Below are 23,426 nucleotides of genomic sequence, written 5' to 3' on the forward strand. Positions count from 1 at the left end.
TATATTGTGCTGTGATTTCAAGACTTTAAGATATTTAGGGCCACGGGGCAATCGCACCGAGCACTGGCTGTATGGGACCAGTCCGCACTACTGTTATACTGCAGATTTTTTTTGTCCCGCTACTAGTCCTACACCTTGAAGAGTTGCAGGACAAATTATTCATACGTGCGGTTTGATCGGGATCGGTGTGCTATTACTTTTCTCTACAGAATACGATTTTTTTGCGACGTAAGTAACTTTGTGATTTTAATTACACACACACACACACACAGAGGTAACTTCATGCGATTTTCGCTACACACACAAATACGTGCGTAAGCACGCACACTCCTCCAGATACATGTTTCACACACTCACTCACACACACACACACACACACACACACACACATTTTGAGGTTAAAGGGCATAGTTTGAAATCTCTGAAGAATCTCATCATAGTGTACACACCGGCAGTAGCCCCCGTGGCCCTTTCAGAATTTCCCCAGAGGAAATTTTCTAGTTCTAAATATGCTATTGCTACACTTAACCCTCAGGGCCCACTTTAATGTACTACCCTTTCGAGCCCTTTGGGCTGAAAATGTCCACCTCTAAAAAAAATGCTATAAAAACTTTACAGATTAATATTTTTTTCTACTTTTTTCTGCATAAACCTCTTAAACAACTTCTGCCCTGCTCAAAACTATTAAACATTCAAACATTTTGAGAATTTTAACCCTTTAAATGCCAGTTTGATTGCATGATGTCATTGATGTTTTATATGAAAAAAACACAAAAATTTAGTTATTTTTCATATAATATATTTTTTTGGGTCGGGACATTGGTTTTTATCACAGCCTTGGATATGTCAAAGATTAAGAACAAAATTGATTTTGATGCATTTTTAGTTTTTGTGTAGTGTCAGATTTAAAATGTAATACCCTTTCGAGCCCTTTGGGCTGAAAATGTCCACCTCCAAAAAAAATGCTATAAAAACTTTACAGATTAATATTTTTTTCTACTTTTTTCTGCATAAACCTCTTAAACAACTTCTGCCCTGCTCAAAACTATTAAACATTCAAAGATTTTGAGGATTTTAACCCTTTAAATGCCAGTTTGATTGCACAATGTCACTGATGTTTTATATAAAAAAAACACAAATATGTAGTTATCTTTCATATAATATATTTTTTTTGGTCGGGTCTTTGGTTTTTATCACAGCCTTGGATATGTCAAAGATTAAGAACAAAATTGATTTTGGTGCATTTTTAGTTTTTGTGTAGTGTCAGATTTAAAATGTAAAACCCTTTCAGGCCCTTTGGGCTGAAAATGTCCATCTCCAAAAAAATGCTATAAAAACTTTACAGATTAATATTTTTTTTTACTTTTTTCTGCATAAACCTCTTAAACAACTTCTGCCCTGCTCAAAACTACCAAACATTCAAAGATTTTGAGAATTTTAACCCTTTAAATGCCAGTTTGATTGCACAATGTCACTGTTTTTCAAAGAAAAAACACAAAAAAAATTGAGTTATTTTCCATATAATAAATAATTTTTGGCTGGGTCATTGGTTTTTATCACAGCCTTGGGTAGGTCAAAGATTAAGAACAAAATTGATTTTGGTGCATTTTTAGTTTTTGTGTAGTGTCAGATTTAAAATGTAAAACCCTTTCAGGCCCTTTGGGCTGAAAATGTCCATCTCCAAAAAAATGCTATAAAAACTTTACAGATTAATATTTTTTTTTACTTTTTTCTGCATAAACCTCTTAAACAACTTCTGCCCTGCTCAAAACTACCAAACATTCAAAGATTTTGAGAATTTTAACCCTTTAAATGCCAGTTTGATTGCACAATGTCACTGTTTTTCAAAGAAAAAACACAAAAAAAATTGAGTTATTTTCCATATAATAAATAATTTTTGGCTGGGTCATTGGTTTTTATCACAGCCTTGGGTAGGTCAAAGATTAAGAACAAAATTGATTTTGATGCATTTTTAGTTTTTGTGTAGTGTCAGATTTAAAATGAAAAAAGCCCTTTTTGGCCACTTGATGGCAGACATGTTCACTTCTAAATAACGCTTTAAAAATATTACTGATATATATTTTTTTCCAACTTTTTTGGATTAAATCTTTCAATCAACATCAGTCCTGATAAAAACTATCAAATATTCAATTATTTTCAGGATTTTAACCCATTAAATGCCAGTTTTGATTCCATGATGTCACTGTTTTTCAAAGAAAAAACAAACAAAAATTGAGTTATTTTCCATTTAATAGATAATTTTTGGCTGGGGCATTTATTGGGGCATTTATTTTTTATCACAGTCTTGGATATGTCAAAGATTAGCTACAAAATTGATTTTGATGCATTTATAGTTTTTTTGTGTAGTGTCAGATTTAAAAATCTACTACCCTTTTATGGCAGACATGTCCACTTCCAAAAACACTATAAAACTATTACTGATATATATTTTTTTTCAACTTTTTTGGGTTAAATCTTTTGATCAACTTCAGTCCTAATCAAAACCATCAAATATTGCATAATCATCAGGAATTTAACCCTTAAAATGCCAGTTTGACTACATTATGCTAATATTTCTTATGAAGCAGTTTGCTGTGTTTTGTTAGATGTGTGTGTGTGTTTGCTGTTTTGTGTGTCTTGACCTCACTGTAAAACTTGAAAAGTTACTACTGTCATACACAGCCATATATGCACTCTTCCAAGTCAATAAAAACATGGGCACTTAAAAAAAAAAAGCTACAGACAGTTTGTGACAGGACTCCAGCCAGGTGCAGAAACTTACAAACCGTGGTTTTTGTTTTCTCCACAGTGACCTCTTTGAAGTGTAGTAAGAGAAGAGGGACCATGTTTTTATTGACTTGAAAGAGTTAATATATGGCTCTGTATAACAGGAGTAACTTTATTAGACATTACAAGTTTTACAGTAAGGTCTAGAAACATGAAACAGCAAACACACACACACATCTAACAAAACACAGCAAATCTTGTTTTCATAAGAAATATTAGCATAATGTAGTCAAACTGGCATTTTAAGGGTTAAATTCCTGATGATTATTTAATATTTGATCGTTTTGATTAGGACGGAAGTTGATCAAAAGATTTAACCCAAAAAAGTTGAAAAAAATATATATCAGTAATAGTTTTATAGTGTTTTTGGAGGTGGACATGTCTGCCATAAAAGGGTAGTACATTTTAAATCTGACACTACAGAAAAAACTATAAATGCATCAAAATCAATTTTGTTGCTAATCTTTGACATAGCCAAGGCTGTGATAAAAAATAAATGCCCCAGCCAAAAATTATTTATGAAATGAAAAATAACTCAATTTTTGTGCGTTTTTTATTTGAAAAACAGTGACATCATGGAATCAAACTGGCATTTAAAGGGTTAAAATCCTGAAAATAATTGAATATTTGATAGTTTTTATCAGGACTGAAGTTGATCAAAAGATTTAACCCCAAAAAGTTGGAAAAACATATATTTCAGTAATATTTTTAAAGCGTTATTTAGAAGTGGACATGTCTGCTATCAAGTGGCCAAAAAGGGGTTTTTACATTTTAAATCTGACACTACACAAAAACTAAAAATGCATCAAAATCAATTTTGTTCTTAATCTTTGACCTACCCAAGGCTGTGATGAAAACCAATGCCCCAGCCAAAAATTAATTATTATATGGAAAATAACTCAATTTTTTTGTGTTTTTTTCTTTGAAAAACAGTGACATTGTGCAATCAAACTGGCATTTAAAGGGTTAAAATTCTCAACATCTTTGAATGTTTGGTAGTTTTGAGCAGGGCAGAAGTTGTTTAAGAGGTTTATGCAGAAAAAAGTAAAAAAAAATATTAATCTGTAAAGTTTTTATAGCATTTTTTGGAGGTGGACATTTTCAGCCCGAAAGGGCTCGAAAGGGTAGTAAGCTTGTACACAGTGTATTATAGAGCCATTAGAAAAAATTAAATTAGAATTTCAAAATATATCAAAAAAGAAATCCTTCTTCCAAAAATCATGTCATTTGCAGTATCACAGCCAAAATTATTGCCAAAAATCAAGTGAAAAATTTCTGAAATGGCTGAAAATGTCCTTAGTGGGCCCTGAGGGTTAATGGCAAAAAATGCACTGGTCTGTTGGACTTGAACAAAAATAAACAATATTTTTGTTGCTTAAGCTTATGTATTCAGTCATTATTCAATGGTATACTAAATATCCATGTGAAAAAATTACTTCTCACAGTTCTCAGGTCAAATATTTATATTAACTATTAATTTCGATTAATTAATTACAAAGCGTCTAATTAATTAGATTATTATTTTTAATCGAGTCCCGGCCCTAGAATTTACACCTATGGAATACACAAAGCATCATTCACTACCCTGAAATTAATTTCCTGTGACCTGTAGCTATTATAATCAGCTGGTTTATAAAGGAAGCATTACTGTAACTCCAGGGCTGTTTACAGAAATGCCTACACTACCTATATCGATCGCCTCTTTCTGAAGAGAGAAGAGATTCATTGACTTCATTCAGATTTCATGACTTTATAACCCCTCCCCCTCCTCCTACCTTCCTTGCTGTCCTCTATATGTCACCTCATCCATCACATTGCTATTCATCCCTCTCTCCCTGCAGTCCTCTTGGGCTTTCAACACCTTGTCACCCAATTCAGTGTGTGTGCTTGTGTGTGTGCGTTTAAAATGCAGGTGTGATTTGTGATTTTCTGTCTCTATTCATACTGGTCTCTGGGGGTGTGAATTTGTGTCTTGAAGGGACAGTACTACAGCACACTGTGTGTGTGTGTGTGTGTGTGTGTGTGTGTGTGTGTGTGTGTGTTTGAGAGAGACCATCAAACACTGCTGCTGTCTTTTCTTTGTGGTTTGTCTTGTAGCTGTACTAATGATGTGTACGAGACCATGTGCTAGATTTGGAACTATCGTGCCTATATAATGTATGTTGACAGTGATTTTAATGTTTCTTGTCCTGTGTTTTTATGTTTTGACAGGGAAGACCAGCTACTGTCCCATGCTGTCTAATAGTCATATTTATTTTTGTTATCTTCATATTAATTGTTAGTAAAAACAACTGCTATTTTTATCTGATGTAGATTGGTTATCTGAATATTTTTTTCCCTTTTATTTTTTATTCACATGACATATAATACTCAGAGACTCTTTAAGGTTCTTGATGATTCAAAGTGGAAGATATTAAGTGTGGTACAGTACATAGATATCACACGTTTACATTCATTCCTGTCTGTCTTCCATATGAAAATAGAAGTCTATGTTCAGTCAGTCTTTGGTTTGGACTAGACAGTAATACCGTGTGTTGCCAAGCTATCATGTCTGCATATGTCTTTAAGTAAAACTTACAATCATCAGCTTGGAAACATCATTCATCTTCCCTATAGGGGAAGCGTGATGAGTCAGAAAGCAGCATAAACAGCAGCACATCTTATTTTTTCACTTTTATCCTTGTTCATGTTTATATAGCTGAATGAAAGCAAATGGAGTGCTGACTGTTCTGACTGAATTGTTTCTTGTAGGGTTTTAATGTTTTTTGGATTTGTGTTCAGAGGCTTGTCCACACCTTTACACACATGCAGAGACACACACACCTGCTGTTGTGTGATCTGTGAGCACTGAGAAGTGAGCACTGCACAACTAAGATAAGACTGGATGAAAGAGAGAGAGGGTCTGTAGGTGTGTGTGGGCATGTATGTGTGTGCGCGTGTGGAGGGGTCTTTGGGGCAGAGGGTCTGCTTCCTTGTGCAGGTGTTGTCAGGATGTTTCCAGTTTGTGACATCCATTCAAGTGTACTAGTGAGTTTTTTGAAGCCTGTGATTGTCTGTGTATTCATTCATCAGCGTGTGTGCAGACAGAGACTGGTGTAAGCTGGCTGGTAAAGCGTTGCACTTTATTTTTTAGACACTATACAGCTCAGCTACGGCTGGGCAATATATCGATATAAAAATATATATTGATATATTTTTTACTCTGATATGGAATTAGACCATATCGCATATATAGTTCAATTTTTTTCCTTTCTTTATATATAAATGCTGCCCTTACTAGGGTTTGTCATATTTAGTTATTTTGTAATGTTCATTATTCTTTTCTCATATAAAAATATTTTTATTTCAGAAATACATTGGCCTGGTTTTATTTCATAGGCTATTTTTATTAAATATATTTTTAATTTAATTGTGAACTTTATGGAGCTTTGATTTTTTTTTTTTAAAGGTACTCCTGCTATTATACAGTATTTATGTTCACTTAAATAAACGGTTTCAATAAAATAAAAAATATTGAAAAATAAAAAAAATATTTGGCTTTGATTTTGACTGAACATTTGGTCTCAGTTTGCAATAAAATTATCGGAATATATATTGCATATTGATATTCAGCCTAAATATATCGGGATATGGCTTTTGGTCCATATCGCCCAGCCCTAACCAGAGGACATGAGACAGTGTTGATTTTTACTGAACATCAAATCAAAATGACTGAACTTCAAATATTTTGTATTCAAATCCTAAATTTGTTGTTGTTTTTACTTTCCATGAAAAACTAAAGTAAAATAATATCCAGAAAAAAACAAAGAAAATAGGATCACAACATCAGCATATCTACTTACATTTGAAAACATTGATTTGTTTTCTCATTTGCTTCATTAGAGTCATTAGATGTAAGTTATCTGTGGGTAACTGACTGGATTGTTCACGTGTTTTCGCTAATAAAGTTCCCATGCATTGGCCAGAGTAACTGACAGGTATGCAGAGAGTGAACCATTTGTTATTAAAGGTCAGCTATGGCTTTTTCAGAGCCTGTTGTCCTTTATTGCCTTGACTCGGACAGAATGTCAAACTAGCCCCTTTCAGACTTACGTTTCATGCTGCGATATTTACACCTCTGTGATGTTTCGCCTTCAATCTGAACGTCCCAGAGGCGTGATGGGGGGACCAAGTTATCCCAGTGCTGTACCTTTGGAGGTAGTAAAATTGGCGAGACAGTTCAAGGTGGGATAAATGTAACCATGTTGTCATTGTTCATCTTGTTCTTCACTGTCTCTCTCCCCCTCATATGCTATTCTACCCTATTGATCTGTTCTGTACAACGACATCTATTGCATGTCTGTCCGTCCAGGGAGGGGGATCCATCGTCTATCGCTCTCCCTGAGGTTTTTCTTTTTTTTCTCCCTGTTGAAAGGTTTTTTGGAGGAGTTTTTCCCTGATCGCTGTGAGGGTCTAAGGACAGAGGGTGTCGTACCATGTACAGTCTGTAGAGCCTTTTGATGCAAATCTGTGATCTGTGATTCTGGGCTATATAAATTAAATTGAATTGAATTGAATTGAACTGGCAGAGTTTGCAAGACGGAAAATATGAAAAGTATGCAGGGTTTTTTGGGCAACCAACACTCGGGTAATAACAAAAAGGAAGTGGACGGTATCATCTGAAACATGCCTCTCGTTTGAGTCAGACAGTAATCGAATCATATTAAGCAATATGCAGAAGTATATAGAATATAAAGAACATATGTACACATACTGCTGCAGCTTAAAGTACATACTGCCGCAGCTCAAAGTGCACATAATGCTGCAGCTTCAAGTACACATACTGCTGCAGCTTAAAGTACACATACTGCTGCAGCTTCAAGTACACATACTGCTGCAGCTTAAAGAACACATACTGCTGCAGCCTATAGTACACATACTGCTGCAGCCTATAGTACACTTACTGCTGCAGCTTAAAGTACACATACTGCTGCAGCCTATCGTACACATACTGCTGCAGCTTAAAGTACACATACTGCTGCAGCCTATTGTACACATACTGCTGCAGCTTAAACTACACATACTGCTGCAGCTTAAACTACACATACTGCTGCAGCCTATTGTACACATACTGCTGCAGCTTAAAGTACACATACTGCTGCAGCCTATTGTACACATACTGCTGCAGCTTATAGTACACATACTGCTGCAGCTTAAAGTACATATACTGCTGCAGCCTATAGTTCACATACTGCTGCAGCTTAAAGAATACATACTGCTTCAGCTTAAAGTACACATACTGCTGCAGTTTATAGTATACATACTGCTGCAGCTTAAAGTACATATACTGCTGCAGCCTATAGTTCACATACTGCCGCAGCTTAAAGTCACAAATAAATCACATTGTCACAATCATTTCATGGAAAGAGGTAAAAAAAATATATATTTTATTCAAACTTCATGGGTTACCATGAATCAATTTGATCCATCATTAAAAAGTAAGGTGCTAGTTGTTATCATGATATATGTATGTGCAAGAGTGTATCTGTTTGTTTCAGAGCCCTGACACACCAGGTCAGCAATTATCTGTTGCAGTACAGTTGGCTCTAGTCTGCCCCTATCAGAAGCTGCTCGGTTGATTCACCGTGTTGAATCAGCAGCAGAAGCAGTCAGACTGACGAATGAGTGATTTCACATTTTTTTGCATTTTATCAAAATTTCCTCCTCTGCATCCTCTTTTCGTCATTCATAAGTGTGTGTTCTATTTCTGAACTAATTCACAGCTGCATTGAAAGGGTTGGCTGTTTTGATCATTTCTGCAGTGTGTTTTGGAATATGAATGCAATGTGTTCAAATGACACTTTTACTGAGGATATGAGCCAAATCAATCTGACCTTGTCTTTTCTTCGATCAGGGCCCTTCATAGATGTTGCAAGAATGTAAGAGTTGAGGTTTTGAGATTGAGAGTCTTCAGGCCAAGGTCAAATGTACTCATTTACACACGCACACACATATCTAGAAAACGTGTGAGAAAGCCTCACTGCCCTCTCTTTTCACACAGCAGGAAAAGTCAATGCTCCTCTCTTTTTCTACAGAGCTTCTCTCACCCTCTCCCCCTCTCTCTGCATCATCACCAACAGACACACTCACAAACACACGGACACACATGCTTTTTTTTTCAGTCAGGCAAATAGTTGGTTGTCTGTGTGGACCATAGCACAGCATGGGTGGAACCCTGCTGACTTGGCCTCTGTTGATCAATCAACACCTACTAATGGAGGGAGACATGAAAGAGAGAGAGAAGGAGAGGAGATAGAGAGAAGGAGAGGGATATAGAGCTAGCCTGACGGGAGGTGAACCGACTGATATGGGATTTAAGGGCCGATAGCAAAGTGTCATGCTGAGTTTGAAGAACTTGTAAATTGTAGGGTGTATCCCTAGATTGCTATGCACCCATAAAGAGTACAAAAGAGTTGGTCAATGGATGCATGGATGGGTGGATGGATAGATGGATGGATGAAAGGTAATGTGGGATGGTTTCCAAGATGGCAGTAGAGTTTTAATAATTCAACTCACCACAGGAGGTTCCTCTTTGATGTCTCACTTTGAAGAAAGAATGCATCCCTCCTTTTTACTCTGTTCACATTCTCACCACTCATTCACACAAGTCAACCGACAAAACCCTCTTCCCCCTCATCTCACTTCACATTGTCTCTCTCTTCATTATCTGTATAACAAGTACATTATTAAGGTCAGCAACATGCAGTACTGCTACTACATATTGAAATAGCATTCATTTTCATCTTTGGCAAGATGAAAATTTATTTAAAACTATCTAGTAATTCATAATTATTAGCCGGGCCACCAACTGGAAACCAGGACCACGTGTCGACACGAGGCCTCTAGTCTACAAGACAAGACATCAACTGGGATGTTCGACTCCAGGTCTGGTTCAGGGTCTAGCTAAACATCAGTTATGGTACTTGGCTGCGGAGACTATAGGTTACAAGGCAGTGGAAACTCGCTGGGTAGCAATATCTCTTAGGGGCTTGGCAGTTGATTCTCCAAGGTGCTGGGCAGCTCAGGCGGTCAATGTTTTTGAGACCAATGTATGCTATACCTCAGGGAAATAAGTAAGGTCCTTGCTCAAAGTCTACAGGGTTTAGGAGGATGCTGAAGGCTCTACTAGGAGGAGGATAGCCAATTGAAAAGCAGGCTGGACGGTAGTAGACAGGGGTGTTGACTGGGAGCTTGCAGGCTGGAACCCAAAGATACTTGAATGGAGTGGAGGCTGGTTGTTAACAGACTGGGGTGAGAGCAGGTGCCTAGTAGGCCAGATGTTAACATGCAAAGAGGATAGAGCAGCTTCCATTTCATCTGTCAATCAAGTCAGTTACTTTACAAGCTTGGAAGAAAAAGCCATATTGTCAGTGTTAGAGCTGAGTCATTCAGAACATCGCCAAGAGAGCACTAAACTGTATAAATGACCTCATTGACTTTCTCTTTGGGACAGGCTTCATCCGCTAGGTCCTTAGCTGGTCAGGTTGTACAGTACAGTCTCAGGTGTTGCAAGTTTTGACCCAAACACAGAAGAAGAGCTGAAAAAGCATTCAGGCAGAGTTCAGTGATTTAATGACAAAAATAAATAACAGATACCCCTTTTGATCAAGGCAGTTCCAGGGCTGGTTTGGAGCTGGTGCCAAATCTTGAACCAGTTCTTTGTGTTTTGGCAGCCAAAGAAGCAGCTCTCGGCCAGGAAAACTGGTTCCAGAGCTGCACCAACTATTTGCTGGTCTTGAACGAACCGCTTACGTCAGGGGCTGGGAGGGAATTATCCTGATCAACAAGACCAACTAAAACATGTATCATTCATTTTATTTTATTGGTTTAACTTCACTGTGATTGATATGGGCCAGCATTAGCAGGCTAGTGTTAGCTTACAATAAAGGCTAATATTTACATCTTATGTTGAGTGTTAATATGAACGTAATCGTTTCCAGATCGATCAAGATGAGCAGCAGAAATATTTTTTGCCAGTCAATCTGGATGCCAATGTAGGCTCACAAAGCAAGGAGAAACATTTGTGAAGAGATGATGTAGTGTGCCATGGGACTAATGAGGTAGTGTAACTGTATCCCAAGTCGGACACCGTTCGGCTAAGATTCTATTAAAATTTCACATTACCTACTAATATAAATGATCATGTTAAGCCTCCAGTTACTTAAATTGTGTGAAATAAAGTCTAACTTCTTATTTTTCGAACCGTATATTGTTTTACCCGTGTAAGTTAGCCTCGTGTTCACCAGAGTCGGCTAAAGGACGCTAACGGCGGTGAATTAGCCGTGCACTAACTGTTTCCCAAAATGGACACTCGGATCTCCTTGCGATTAAACAACAAAACAATGGGGACTGCTGAGTTTTTCTGAGAAAATGGGATGTTTCCTGGTAGGCCAAATAAATAACACCGTTATCAACCATCATTATCAACACACCCGGTCCGTACTTCTGTCCATCACAATAAAATACAGTACAGTAAAAAGAGATTAAAAAAAAGATGTACTTTTAAGATCGTCGCCTGAGTGTCGCCCAGGCATTCTTACTGCTTTGTCTCATCAGATTTACTTCCGTATTGTAATTAGACATGTAAATCTCCACGTACATAAAGGAAATTTCACAAGACGTTGGTTAAATATTAATTGATTAATTGATTAAAAATCAATTATTCCTCTACTGGTGGTGGCGATCTTATTCAAAATGACCGTGAAAACACAGGAAAGTGCAGCATTGCAGATGTGTCAGATTTGGGATACAGTCTCTCTATATATTCAGTAGTGTCTATGATATGAATTCCTGGATATGTAATGTTCATCTGTAGTTTTTTTGTAGGTCCCAGCCACCTGAATCTGGAAATCTGTGTATGTTGCCAAAACAGTTGATTCACACTTGAATTCAGCACAGTGAAGTTTAGTCTAGTCCTTATTGTTTAGTTAGTAAATGTACAACAAATTATGAAATAAGTCAATACTTTCACTGATAGCTGATTTTACAATTTACATTTGAATAGCTTTATTGCTGATGTCCATGATTTGTTTTACTTTTCTCAAAAGTGAAACACAACCAAATACACTCTCTCTCTCTCTCTCTCTCTCACACACACACACACACACACACACACAGAGTCTGAGGTTATTTGGTGCCAGAGTGCATGCGACATCACAGGGGCACACACAGACATGCCCTTTACTTTAATCAGGACCGTTAAATTCCCCCATTTTCAAGTTTCAGTTTTGTCTGTCCTTTTCCACTATTCTTTCGGTAGAGATTGTGTGTGTGGGTGATAGTTAATCTTATAATTAAGTTGTGACAAAACATTTAGAATTCAGCATTTAATGCTTGATAACTATCTAAAATCTTTCCAAATGTCTTTGGTCATTAACCTGAACCTGCTTTAGATTGAGGCAGGTATAGATGCACATCTGTCACCCTCATTTCAACACCCTTACTTTCAATGTGTATGTAATATAGTCCATTTGAGAAGCTGATAACATCACATCAATGAGAACAACTAGACACAGCCAGATCAGATTTTTAATAAAAGGACAATATCTGTGCCATATATCAGTACGTTTTCAAATGACAGCCGTGCTAATAAAATCTCACCTCTAGCGTACCCAACCTCTCAATCACAACACAGACTTAAATGCTAAGTAGTATTAGTCTGGCTGCCTTTTCTGTGATGCCTTTATGAGCTCTTTATATCTCATATTTATATCTTCTCTCAACAAGGTATACTGTACAAGGGCAATGGTGAGAACATCTTCATTTCCCAGCAGCCTCCTGTAATCAGCAGCATCATGGGTAAGTACGGATTTGAATATTACTAACTTGATTGAACCTGGACATTTCATAACATCTTTTTTATGTGCCAGTGTTGATTGTCACTTGTTGGGCATAATGCATTTGAAACTTGTTGCTAGCTTCATGGAATGTTGTTAAATAAATGCTTTTAGGGTCGGGAACTTTAACGTGTTAAGATTAATTAATTACACAAAAATTAACACGTTAAAAAAATTGAAGCATTTGAATCTCATTTATTTTTGCACCACGGAACATTTCTCACTGGATGAGTTTCAGGCGGACCGATTATACTGGAGCACCAACTAGCGTTCATGAGGTCAGACAACAACAAACCACAGTGAACACGAAGGAAGAAGCTGATGAGAGCGCTTTGGTTGGCCCCGTGGATGAAGGGACATTTTGTTACAAAAAACCAATGGATGGAAGCGTCGATAAGAGCATGGTTGTGTTGCTATGCAACAAGGAAATCACATATCACCGCAGCACATCCAGCCTCAAGTATCACCTCAATGCAAAACATATAGCAGCTAGCGGCTAGTGTGGTAGCTAGCGTGGATTGTGTTTTACTTAAAAAAACAAAGTATTATAGTTTACAGAAGGTCTACCTACCTATAGGCTACCTGAATTTCTGAAATGTACTATATTTCTAAATATGCTATTGCTATACTTAATGGCAAAAATTGCACTGGTCTGTTGGACTTGAACAAAAATAAACTATATTTTTGTTGCTTAAGCTTATGTATTCAGTCATTATTCAATGGTATACTAAAAATCCATGTGAAAAAAATTACTTCTCACTGTTCTCAGGTCAAATATTTATATGCGATTAAAATGTGATTAATTTCGATTAATTCATTACAAAGCCTCTAATTAATTAGATTACGTTTTTTTTAATCGAGTCCCGGCCCTAAATGCTTTACATCCAATGGTGCTCAAAAACCTGTCTCGATAAATTGAATATGATAAGGTAAGGTAACTGGTGAGTTTGTTTTGTGGAAAGAGTCAGTAAAACTTGATGGAACTTTATATCACAGGGAATGGACGTCGCCGCAGCATCTCTTGCCCCAGCTGTAATGGGCAGGCAGAGGGCAACAAGCTGCTGGCCCCCCTGGCTCTGGCCTGCGGAGCTGATGGCAGCATCTTCGTTGGAGACTTCAACTATATCAGGAGGATCTTCCCCTCTGGGAATGTTACCAGTGTCATGGAGCTGAGGTAAGACGGAAGGGAGGGAGGGTGGCTGCTCCTGCCAGATTTGAGATCTGAACCTAATCCAGAGAATACATCCCAGAGTGTCCCAGAGATAAAGGTCTCGCTCAGAGGACTGATCCATTAAACAGTAAAGCTTTGCCAAAAACCATTTCATCAGGTTTCTCAGAGCCATTGCAAATCTTGGTGGATTTGAGTAAAACAAAAAACGACCTAAAACATTTTTTTTAAATGAACTAATACACTTGAGAGTCCTTGGTTTTTAATTGAAACCTGAATCTGAATTCATCTCTCTGCCTCAACTTTTCTGAGCATCTTTCTTTTCTGCGTTCAACCATTTAACTCTACTTCTTGGATGACTATGAACAGTCCTTGAAAACATAAAGGAAGAGTGGGATAGATGCATGGCCAGATTGGACACTTTGCCACTATTGTAATTAACATTCATGTACTTACTCTTTAGCCAAAGTGCTAAAAGATAAAATATCACTTGTTTAGTGCTCTGAACCTGTTCTAGCTCACTCTTGAGTGCTCATTTCTCAAAAATTCTACTATAAAAGACAACTGAAATCTTTTTCTTAATTGAAGGGTTTTTTGAGGAGGGGTCTAATAGGACAGAAGGTGTCATTTGGTTTACAGATTTTAAAGCCCCCTGAGGCAGATTTTGAGGTTTGTGATAAACATTAATACATTTGACTTGATTTAACTTCTGTGAAGCATGATTGAAATTACCTTAAGTGTTATGGAGTAAGACCGCTGTCAAAAAGATGTGTCCATGTTATAAGCATTCGTATTTGTAATGATCAACATTTGTGTGTAAATAAAAAAGTTGTACCCAAAATTCTGCTGTCACACACATGAGTCTGATAAATTATTAGGGTTAGGATTGTTTTTATGTGAGTATGAATCTAAAAGTTGTGAGTGCAAAGTCTTGTGAATACAACTCTAATTTCTACGACTACGAGTCTTCACTGTGAACACAAATTCAAGTTTGTGGGTACGAGTCGAAAAACTGTTGAAATGACGTCACAGGCAGGTCACAGGCAGGTCACAGGGGAAAGCAATCGAACCCCGAAAAATGCGCCGAAGGATGGCTGACAACATGGACACCGTCGGGGAAGCATCATCATCATCATCATCATCACAGGTAAAGTAAATAACACATCCAACATTTATTTATTTTTATTTAGTTGTTTATTTCATGAAATTGTACTGTTTTAAATAATATGAAGTTTATGGACGTTAAGACATTCTGCTTTAGCTTACAAGCTAACCACATGTCAGTTACTGCTTGTGTCACCAAACAATAGAATTAGTCAGAGTCCTGACAGCAGTTTACTATCAATCCAGAATTTATTTATTATATACTTGTATATCTGAGATCAGACACACAAGTGTGGTTTGCATGGGTCCAGACTAGTAATATTAATTAGTAATTTAATAATTCATATTTGTTGTATTAACTTGCATGCTAATGATTGGCATCCTCCAACTCTAATAAAAGCACAGGGACTCTCTTGGGAAACAGCTACGTGGATCTTACTTTGCAGGGATAAAAGACACTCCACAATTTCAGCTGGGATGTTTAAAGTACTGGAGGCAGCCGTCACAATGAATGTTTCTTGATTTACAATGTATTGTAAATAGTCCAAATTCAAGTGTGGTTGATTCAACACATCTGTAATCCTTGATTTCAGACGTTCCAATAACCGAGCAGCTACTGGTCCCTGTAAACAACAAGTTTGATGCATTAGGCTAAATGCCACTGTTAACATAGTCATTTACCAACATACAGTACTCTATCCCACATAGGCTGGACAGACATAAAAAATAATTTTGTATTTTTAGCAAAATAATGTATGCCAATCATTAGCATGCAAGTTAATACAACAAATATCAATTATTAAATTATTAATTAATATTACTAGTCTGGACCCATGCAAACCACACTTGTGTGTCTGATCTCAGATATACACGTATATAATAAATAAATTCTGGATTGATAGTAAACTGCTGTCAGGACTCTGACTAATTCTATTGTTTGGTTACACAAGCAGTAACTGACATGTGGTTAGCTTGTAAGCTAAAGCAGAATGTCTTAACGTCCATAAACTTCATATTATTTAAAACAGTACAATTTCATGAAATAAACAACTAAATAAAAATAAATAAATGTTGGATGTGTTATTTACTTTACCTGTGATGATGATGATGATGATGATGCTTCCCCGACGGTGTCCATGTTGTCAGCCATCCTTCGGCGCATTTTTCGGGGTTCGATTGCTTTCCCCTGTGACCTGCCTGTGACCTGCCTGTGACGTCATTTCAACAGTTTTTCGACTCGTACCCACAAACTTGAATTTGTGTTCACAGTGAAGACTCGTAGTCGTAGAAATTAGAGTTGTATTCACAAGACTTTGCACTCACAGCTTTTAGATTCATACTCACATAAAAACAATCCTAACCCTAATAATTTATCAGACTCATGTGTGTGACAGCAGAATTTTGGGTACAACTTTTTTATTTACACACAAATGTTGATCATTACAAATACGAATGCTTATAACATGGACACATCTTTTTGACAGCGGTCTTACTCCATAAACTGTTGCCCTTTTCCTCATTTCATTGTAATACCTATCAGACTCCAATCTATACTAACTCTTGTTTCTTCTGTTTTCTTCTTGCTTGCAATATATTAAAGAAACAAAGATTTCAGACATAGGTAAGAGTGACTAATCCTTTTCAACCCTTTAACCTTCTTTTCATTCCACTGTCCATTTATGCTGCTGAAGCACCCGACTCCAGTTTTCACATTTCTTCCATCCTTCTGTCCTCATTTTCAATAAATAACAATCAGTGTTGCTCATTCTTGGCAGCCTTTTGACCTGAGAATGCGGATCAAGAAGACAGCTTTGCATATATCTTTTTTTTATTATTATTAAACCTGGTTGCAGATTGTTACATGTAGGAAACTGTGGCATAGGTCAGACAGATGATGTGCAACCACACAGACAGCCATCACACCAAATGGGAAGTTAGTTGAAAGGATAGTTAATTTTTATCCGTCATTGTCACATTGTTACTCACCAAAGTGATTAATAGAATGTGGAAAATTTTAAATATCCACTCTCGGGCTGCAACTAAAGATTATTTTCATTATCGTTAATCTGTCCATTATCTAACCCTTAATAGGACACTCATTGAAATACTTGCAAATTCCAAATTTCAACCCTAGAGAATATTGGAGGATATTACATACTGTCAAAATGTGTAAAAAAAAAAACAAAAACATACAGACCCGGGGGAGGGGGGTAATATTTTGAGAAAAAAGTTTACGAGATTAAAGTGGCAAATCTACAAGAAAAAAATGTGCAGATTTATGAGATTTCAAGTGGTGAATCTGCGAGAAAAAAAATTGCTTTTTTCCCCATTTTTTTCTCGTAAATCTGCAACTTTTTTTGCACAGATTTGCCACTTTATATCTCTTAAATCTTTGACTTTTTTTCTTGTAGATTTGCCACTTTAATCTAGTAAATTTGCAACTTTTTTCTCGAAATCCATGTGGTTCTACGACCAAACAGAGAGACATGGGGACCCCATTTATGATATCCACTGAAGTTACCAAATATAGTTCTTCACCCGATAAAGGATTAAACGAATAAACGATTAGTTGTTGAAAAAAATGTTGAAAAATATCAATCAAGATGCCGTCCTCAAATCTGTTCTTTTGTTTTGTCCACAAAACAAAGAGATATTCAGTTTATTGTCATAAAGGAACAAAGAAACCAGAAATATTCACATTGAAGAAGCTGAAATCAGAGAATTTGGACTTACTTTCCTTAAAAAAACTACTCAAACCAATTATTCGATTATCAAAATAGTTGACGATTAATTTAATAATCGATCATTGTTCCATTAATCGAATAATGGTTGCAGCTCTAATCCATTCACATTGTAATCAGTAATGTTGCAGTATGACTCAACAGGGCAGAATCAGGCCAAGAGAAGCAAAGAATTAAGGGAAAAGTATTCCTAATATTTGCTACCATCAAATCAGACCCCTTCATGTCAAGTTTTTCTCCTTGTTTCTTTTTTTTTCCATCTCCCTCAGTCTCATTCTCGCTGCCTGTCTCATCTTGACAAGTGTTCACACGAAATCGAGCCTATTCTTCTGTTGTCAGCTCAGATGAAGTCAGTGCAGCAGCAGCCCCAAGCAAGAAGACTAAGCAGGGCGGGGAGGGGGGCTATGTTGGTCACTGGTCTTCTTCGTTTCTCTCTATTTTTATATTTTAGTCACTTTATCCCTCCTTAATCCAGCCCCATCATCACTGTCCTTCCTGTTGAAAGTTTCAACAATTTCAAATACTCTCAGGCTCTTACACATGTTAAGTTTCACATAAACATACATACCATAAATAAATAAAGCACTTTTTCCCCCATTTTTGGAACCCATTTCCTAATGTCTTGGCCTAATGTAGATTGCAGAATTCATAAGTGTACATATATAATTGAGCACATATATATACGCATATATATATGAGCACACACGCATCCAGCAGAGTAATATCATGTATCATGTTTTTGGCCACCGGACTAATATGAGCCTCTGTCCTCTGTTCTGGTCTTCACCAACCCTTGAGACAAATGCTGCACCTTATAGTTGCTAGCTTGGTCTACTTGCTCAGCCCCAAACAGCATTGTGCAGCGGGTTTGTAAGAGATTTTTCAGACAGTGCAATGAGCTAAAAGAGGCTAAAAAATTAGGATTTACAGAGTAGTTCAATGATGATCTTCTGTAGGCCGATCACTACATGGACTGATCTATTTTTTAATTTTAAACACATTTTCGGCACGACGCAATTTGATTATTTCACTTGGTCAAGTTAATACTTCATCTCTCATCTTTATGCTGAAAAAAGTGAGAAAGAAGTGTTTATCCTTCACGTCAGCTCGCTTGGCGCTGTTTCAATGAATTTACCATAAATATCACAATACGGGTGCACTACATTATATATTATTATTATTATAGAGGGACGGCTGGTTTGACTATGGAGAAGTGAATGACGGCTCACTGGACCACAGTCAAACTTCCTGGTCACGTAAACCCAATCAATTAAATATTAAAATCAAATTCAGTCCTGTTGCCCATTTTTCCATTTCGTATTTTTGATCTGAGCCTAATAATGAAATATGAAAAAACAAGCATTTTTTTGTCTTTTGTTTTAAAATAAAAAACAAATAACAAAATAACCAGTCAATTTTTCATTATTGGATTTTTGATTGCCAATTGAAAATGGAAAGAGTGAAAGATACACGGATTGTCTTTATTACTAAGATGTAGCTGCAGTGATTCAATAGCATTGGTATTGGACTGCATTCCAGATATGACATTATTTAGGTTGATATTATATTCATAGGCTAACATTTAATGGCATACACGCACAAGACTCTGTTTAGGAAAGAGGACAGCTATAAGGAAAGATAGCATCCTTTTAGCGACACCATCCCCTGTAGTTGTAAACTGGTTGGTCAAGAATGGCAAACAGCATCATGTTTAGCACATTACACAACATTGACAAGTGATTTCATCTGAATTTTGTTAACGATTAGCTTATGTTAATTCAGAAGCTTGGCAGACTAATGTTAAATAGTCAAATGGAAAGTGGGACAGGGTTTACTAAAGATCGTCCATTTAGCTTGTGTCCCGTCCAGTTCACTCAGCGACGTAAACAACACCGGCCGAGAGATTTTTCATTCTGTTGTATAGCTCCACAACAAAACTATTAAAAATCTTTTAGCCACTATATGAGCTCACCTTAATTTCACAATCAGCACTGCACTTCCTTGGGCCCTGCAGCAACACACAAGCCAGCCAAGTGTGACGTTAATCAGATGAATGGAAGCAATCACACACAAACACATACAGAGACTCCTGCATTTGTAGATACAGTAGATGGCAACCAAAACAACATATTCAGACTTGTGTCATGAATTGACCGTGCATGAAATAGGCTATACATAAGAAGTTGCCTTGAGTCTTTAGGTTATATCCTTAGTTTAACTAGGTTTTCTACAGTCAGCTGCCTTTCTATGCCCTCCCTGTGATTTTGGCTGATGTGTTAGGATTTGCTCTATCTCTTCCCCTGCTTTTCTCATTCCTCACTTAAAAACAACATACAGCACTTGAAAATAAAGCTTAACCCACTTAGTTTCCATCTATATACTCAAACACATAGACAGCAGAAGCCTACCTGAGGCTTCTTTGCCACAAGCAAGACACAAGGATTGGGTTCATTTTCTTTCCTCATCCAATTGTAGTCTCAATTAAATTTAACTTTTTGATTAAAACATAATTTCCTCTCGGGAGGACTGATGTCACTGAGTTCACATTTATTTCCCCCTTGTCGTTTATTCCTGCCTCCTGTCTTTGACTTGTCCTGTGCTCGATATGCTTTCCTCATCCATCACTCCTTACAACTTTTGCCATTCCTCTTCCTGGTTTGCCTGATACCATAGTTTTGTATATGGTGCTGATTCTTAAATATGTTTCAATCTTTTTCCTTTTTCTGCAAAAAAAACGGCTCAGTCAAAACAAAGGGGCATGCTTATCAGCACATCTGGGCCCCATAAGTGCAGAAAAACACATCATGTCTATTTTTAGCTGTCTTAATTAACAGCCTGTGATCATCTGCTGATTATCACCAACCACTGAGACATATGGCTGGAGGCGTGTGCATGCATGTGTGTGTGTGTGTGTGTGTGTGTGTGTGTGCGTGTGTGTGTGTGTGTGTGTGTGTATATATATATGTGTATATATATATATATATACATATATATATATATATATATATATATTTATATATATATATATACATGCCCACATGTGTTAAGGTCTAATAAATTACACTAGCTGTGTGTGTGTGTGTGTGTGTGTGTGTGTGTGTGTGTGTGTGTGTTCGCGCATGATTCCTGCATCTGTGTGTGTGTGCGTGTGTGTGTGTGTGTGTGTGATGGATTTTAAATGACAGTGCAGCAGGCATCACTAAGAATGTGTGACAAGAGAAGGCCCATCACACCCAAATAGGTCTGTTCAGACCGACAGACCAACCAGCCTGCTGTCATACTGTACACACACACACACACACACACACACACACACACACAGGCTTTCTTTCTCACTTACATATAATATATCAACATATCTCTTCTGTTGATTGTTATTTCTTAGCTTATAACCTTTTAACTAGTCTCCTTAAATGTTGATTTACATGCCTTTCCATTACCTTTGGATCATGTAGTAATGTGCAAGCAGAGTGGTCTGGAGAAAAAATCAATCCACCAAGGACACAGACACATTTCAAACACGCGCCGGAATCATCTCTGTATTCCTTGAAATGTTCAAGTTTTTCAAACCTGCTTTCCGGAGCAGAGATTGGACTAATGATCTAAATATAGATGTTGACGAGGCAGTATGGGATATGGGAATCCACAAACAACATGTCGGTCTGTTACAGGGCAAGAGAAACCCAATTTAGACTTCTTCACCGTTTACAGATACCCCCCAGTTTAGACACAAACTGGATAACAGTAAATCAGAACTGTGCACTAAGTGTAATGTGGAGGTGGGGAGTTTTATTCATTGTGTCTGGACTTGTAGATATATTGATAAATACTGGCAAGATGTAGATAACCAACTACAACTAATTTTTGACATTAAACCCAAAAAAAGACCCGTTGTCTACTGTTTGGACTGGCAGACACACAACTTAAAAGTTCACATTCCAAAAGACTCTTCTCTAGTCTCACTTTTTGTGCAAGGAAGAACATATTGCTGAAGTGGATAGACTGTAAACCCCCCACAATAGCTGGATGCCATAAAGTTACTTTTGATATGTTACCCATGGAATACTTCACATATCGGTCCAGATGTATGACTGATGCTTTCTATAGAATCTGCTCCCCATTCCTGACTTACCGTGTTTCCTCAATTTAAAGCCGGGTCCCTATTAATGACCGGCCTCATTTAGTAACCGGGTGTAAAAACTATTTTTAGTGAACAAAAGCCGGCCTCTTTTATAAGCCGGGTGTCTTACCGGTGTTATGTCAAAGTCTGTTCCCCCGTCGATATGTGTCCCCCTTACCTTAACCTGCACCAACCTGACCCCTGACCCCAACCAGTCCTCCTTTAAGTTGTTAACATGAACCCAAGTTTACCTTAACCCCAAACAGTAATCTCTACAAGACCTAACCTTAAACTTAAATCCTAACTTCAACCGCGGAGGTGATGCTATGGAGAACACCATTCAGGAAACATCATTTGACGGGTAACAGATTTCCACACAACACCTGTATTTTGAAGTTTGGCCACACGAGTTAGTACTGTAGGTAAATATGGTTGTTTCTCTCGCTGTCCTAGTCATTCTCTGTAAAGTCGAGCCGTTTACGCACGTTCTTCTGGGCTTTTTAGTAGTTTAGACATTTTAAATCCTGCTTCAAATGAACATTCAGCGTGCTGTTCATTGTTTGTCTACATCTGAGTACTTCCAATATGGCTGACATCTGGGTAACTGGCTACAATGCGCTGTGTAAAACACTCTAGAAAGTGCCGGTTTTTTTAATAAAAGCCTCCTTCAAATAGTAGCCTGCCCCTATTATTAGCCGGGTCCCAAACTGATTTTTGATTAATAGAAGCCCCGGCTACTATTTGAGGAAAAACGGTATATTGGTACGAGACTCACTGCCATTGTGTTGAAGGGCCTGCTGGACCATAAGTGAGATAATACAGTACGGATCAACACATATTGGGTTACAGGAGTTATTATGTACTTGATGATGCTGCTGCGGTGGTAAGCAAAACTGGATGCTAAATTTCTTTTTATTTATGTATGATATGGCCCACCCCCAGTGGTTCTTGTTGTTATGGTTGTTTTTGTCTAAGAAAGCTCTGTTTGTCTGTTTTTGTGGCTGTCTATGCTGGTTTGTGTAATGTATATTTGGCTACTCATAACGACATGCTGTATATATGCGAAGGAACAGAAACTGTATGGCTTTATTTTTTGTAACACATGACATCACCTTCCATCCATGTTTTTGTTGTTCTTGTTAAATGAATAACTCAATGAAGATATTGAACAGAAATGTTCAAGTTTTCATGTTCGAATGTCTGACATTAAAAAAAGAGCAAGAGTAAACCAATTGTTTCTTGTTTCTGTCATGTTTAATCCCCTTTTGTCTGTCAAAACTCTCCACAGCAACAACCCTGCTCATCGTTATTATTTAGCCACAGACCCAGTCACAGGGCAGCTCTACGTGTCTGACACTAACTCTCGACGGATCTACCGACCCAAGATGCTCAGCGGCGCCCGTGACCTCATCAGTAAGCATGCAATTAATTTTCACATTAACCCTTAATAGGGCACTCATTGAAATACTTGCAAATTCCAAATTTCAACCCTAGAGAATATTGGAGGATTACATACTGCCAGAATGTGTAAAAAAAACGGACCCAAGGGAGGGGGGTAATATTTGGAGAAAAAGTCTACGAGATTAAGGTGTCAAATCTACAAGAAAAAATGTGCAGATTTATGAGATTTA

The 23,426-nt window shown here is 37.3% G+C and overlaps 1 protein-coding gene across 3 annotated transcripts in view; it reads left to right on the forward strand.

The window, feature by feature from the left end:
• tenm3 (teneurin transmembrane protein 3) overlaps positions 1 to 23,426 on the forward strand; it is a 207,255-nt gene that overhangs the window by 134,538 nt on the left and 49,291 nt on the right. For 2 of the 3 annotated variants that reach the window (XM_059335424.1, XM_059335432.1), the window contains 4 exons: positions 12,553 to 12,624; positions 13,659 to 13,836; positions 16,535 to 16,555; positions 23,084 to 23,208. In XM_059335424.1, coding sequence (XP_059191407.1) covers positions 12,553 to 12,624; positions 13,659 to 13,836; positions 16,535 to 16,555; positions 23,084 to 23,208 — 396 coding nt within the window. The remainder of the gene's footprint in view (positions 1 to 12,552; positions 12,625 to 13,658; positions 13,837 to 16,534; positions 16,556 to 23,083; positions 23,209 to 23,426) is intronic. The other variant, XM_059335440.1, reaches the window with a different exon arrangement.

This window comes from Centropristis striata, chromosome 1 (genome assembly GCF_030273125.1).
Source record: "Centropristis striata isolate RG_2023a ecotype Rhode Island chromosome 1, C.striata_1.0, whole genome shotgun sequence".
Lineage (NCBI taxonomy): Eukaryota > Metazoa > Chordata > Actinopteri > Perciformes > Serranidae > Centropristis > Centropristis striata.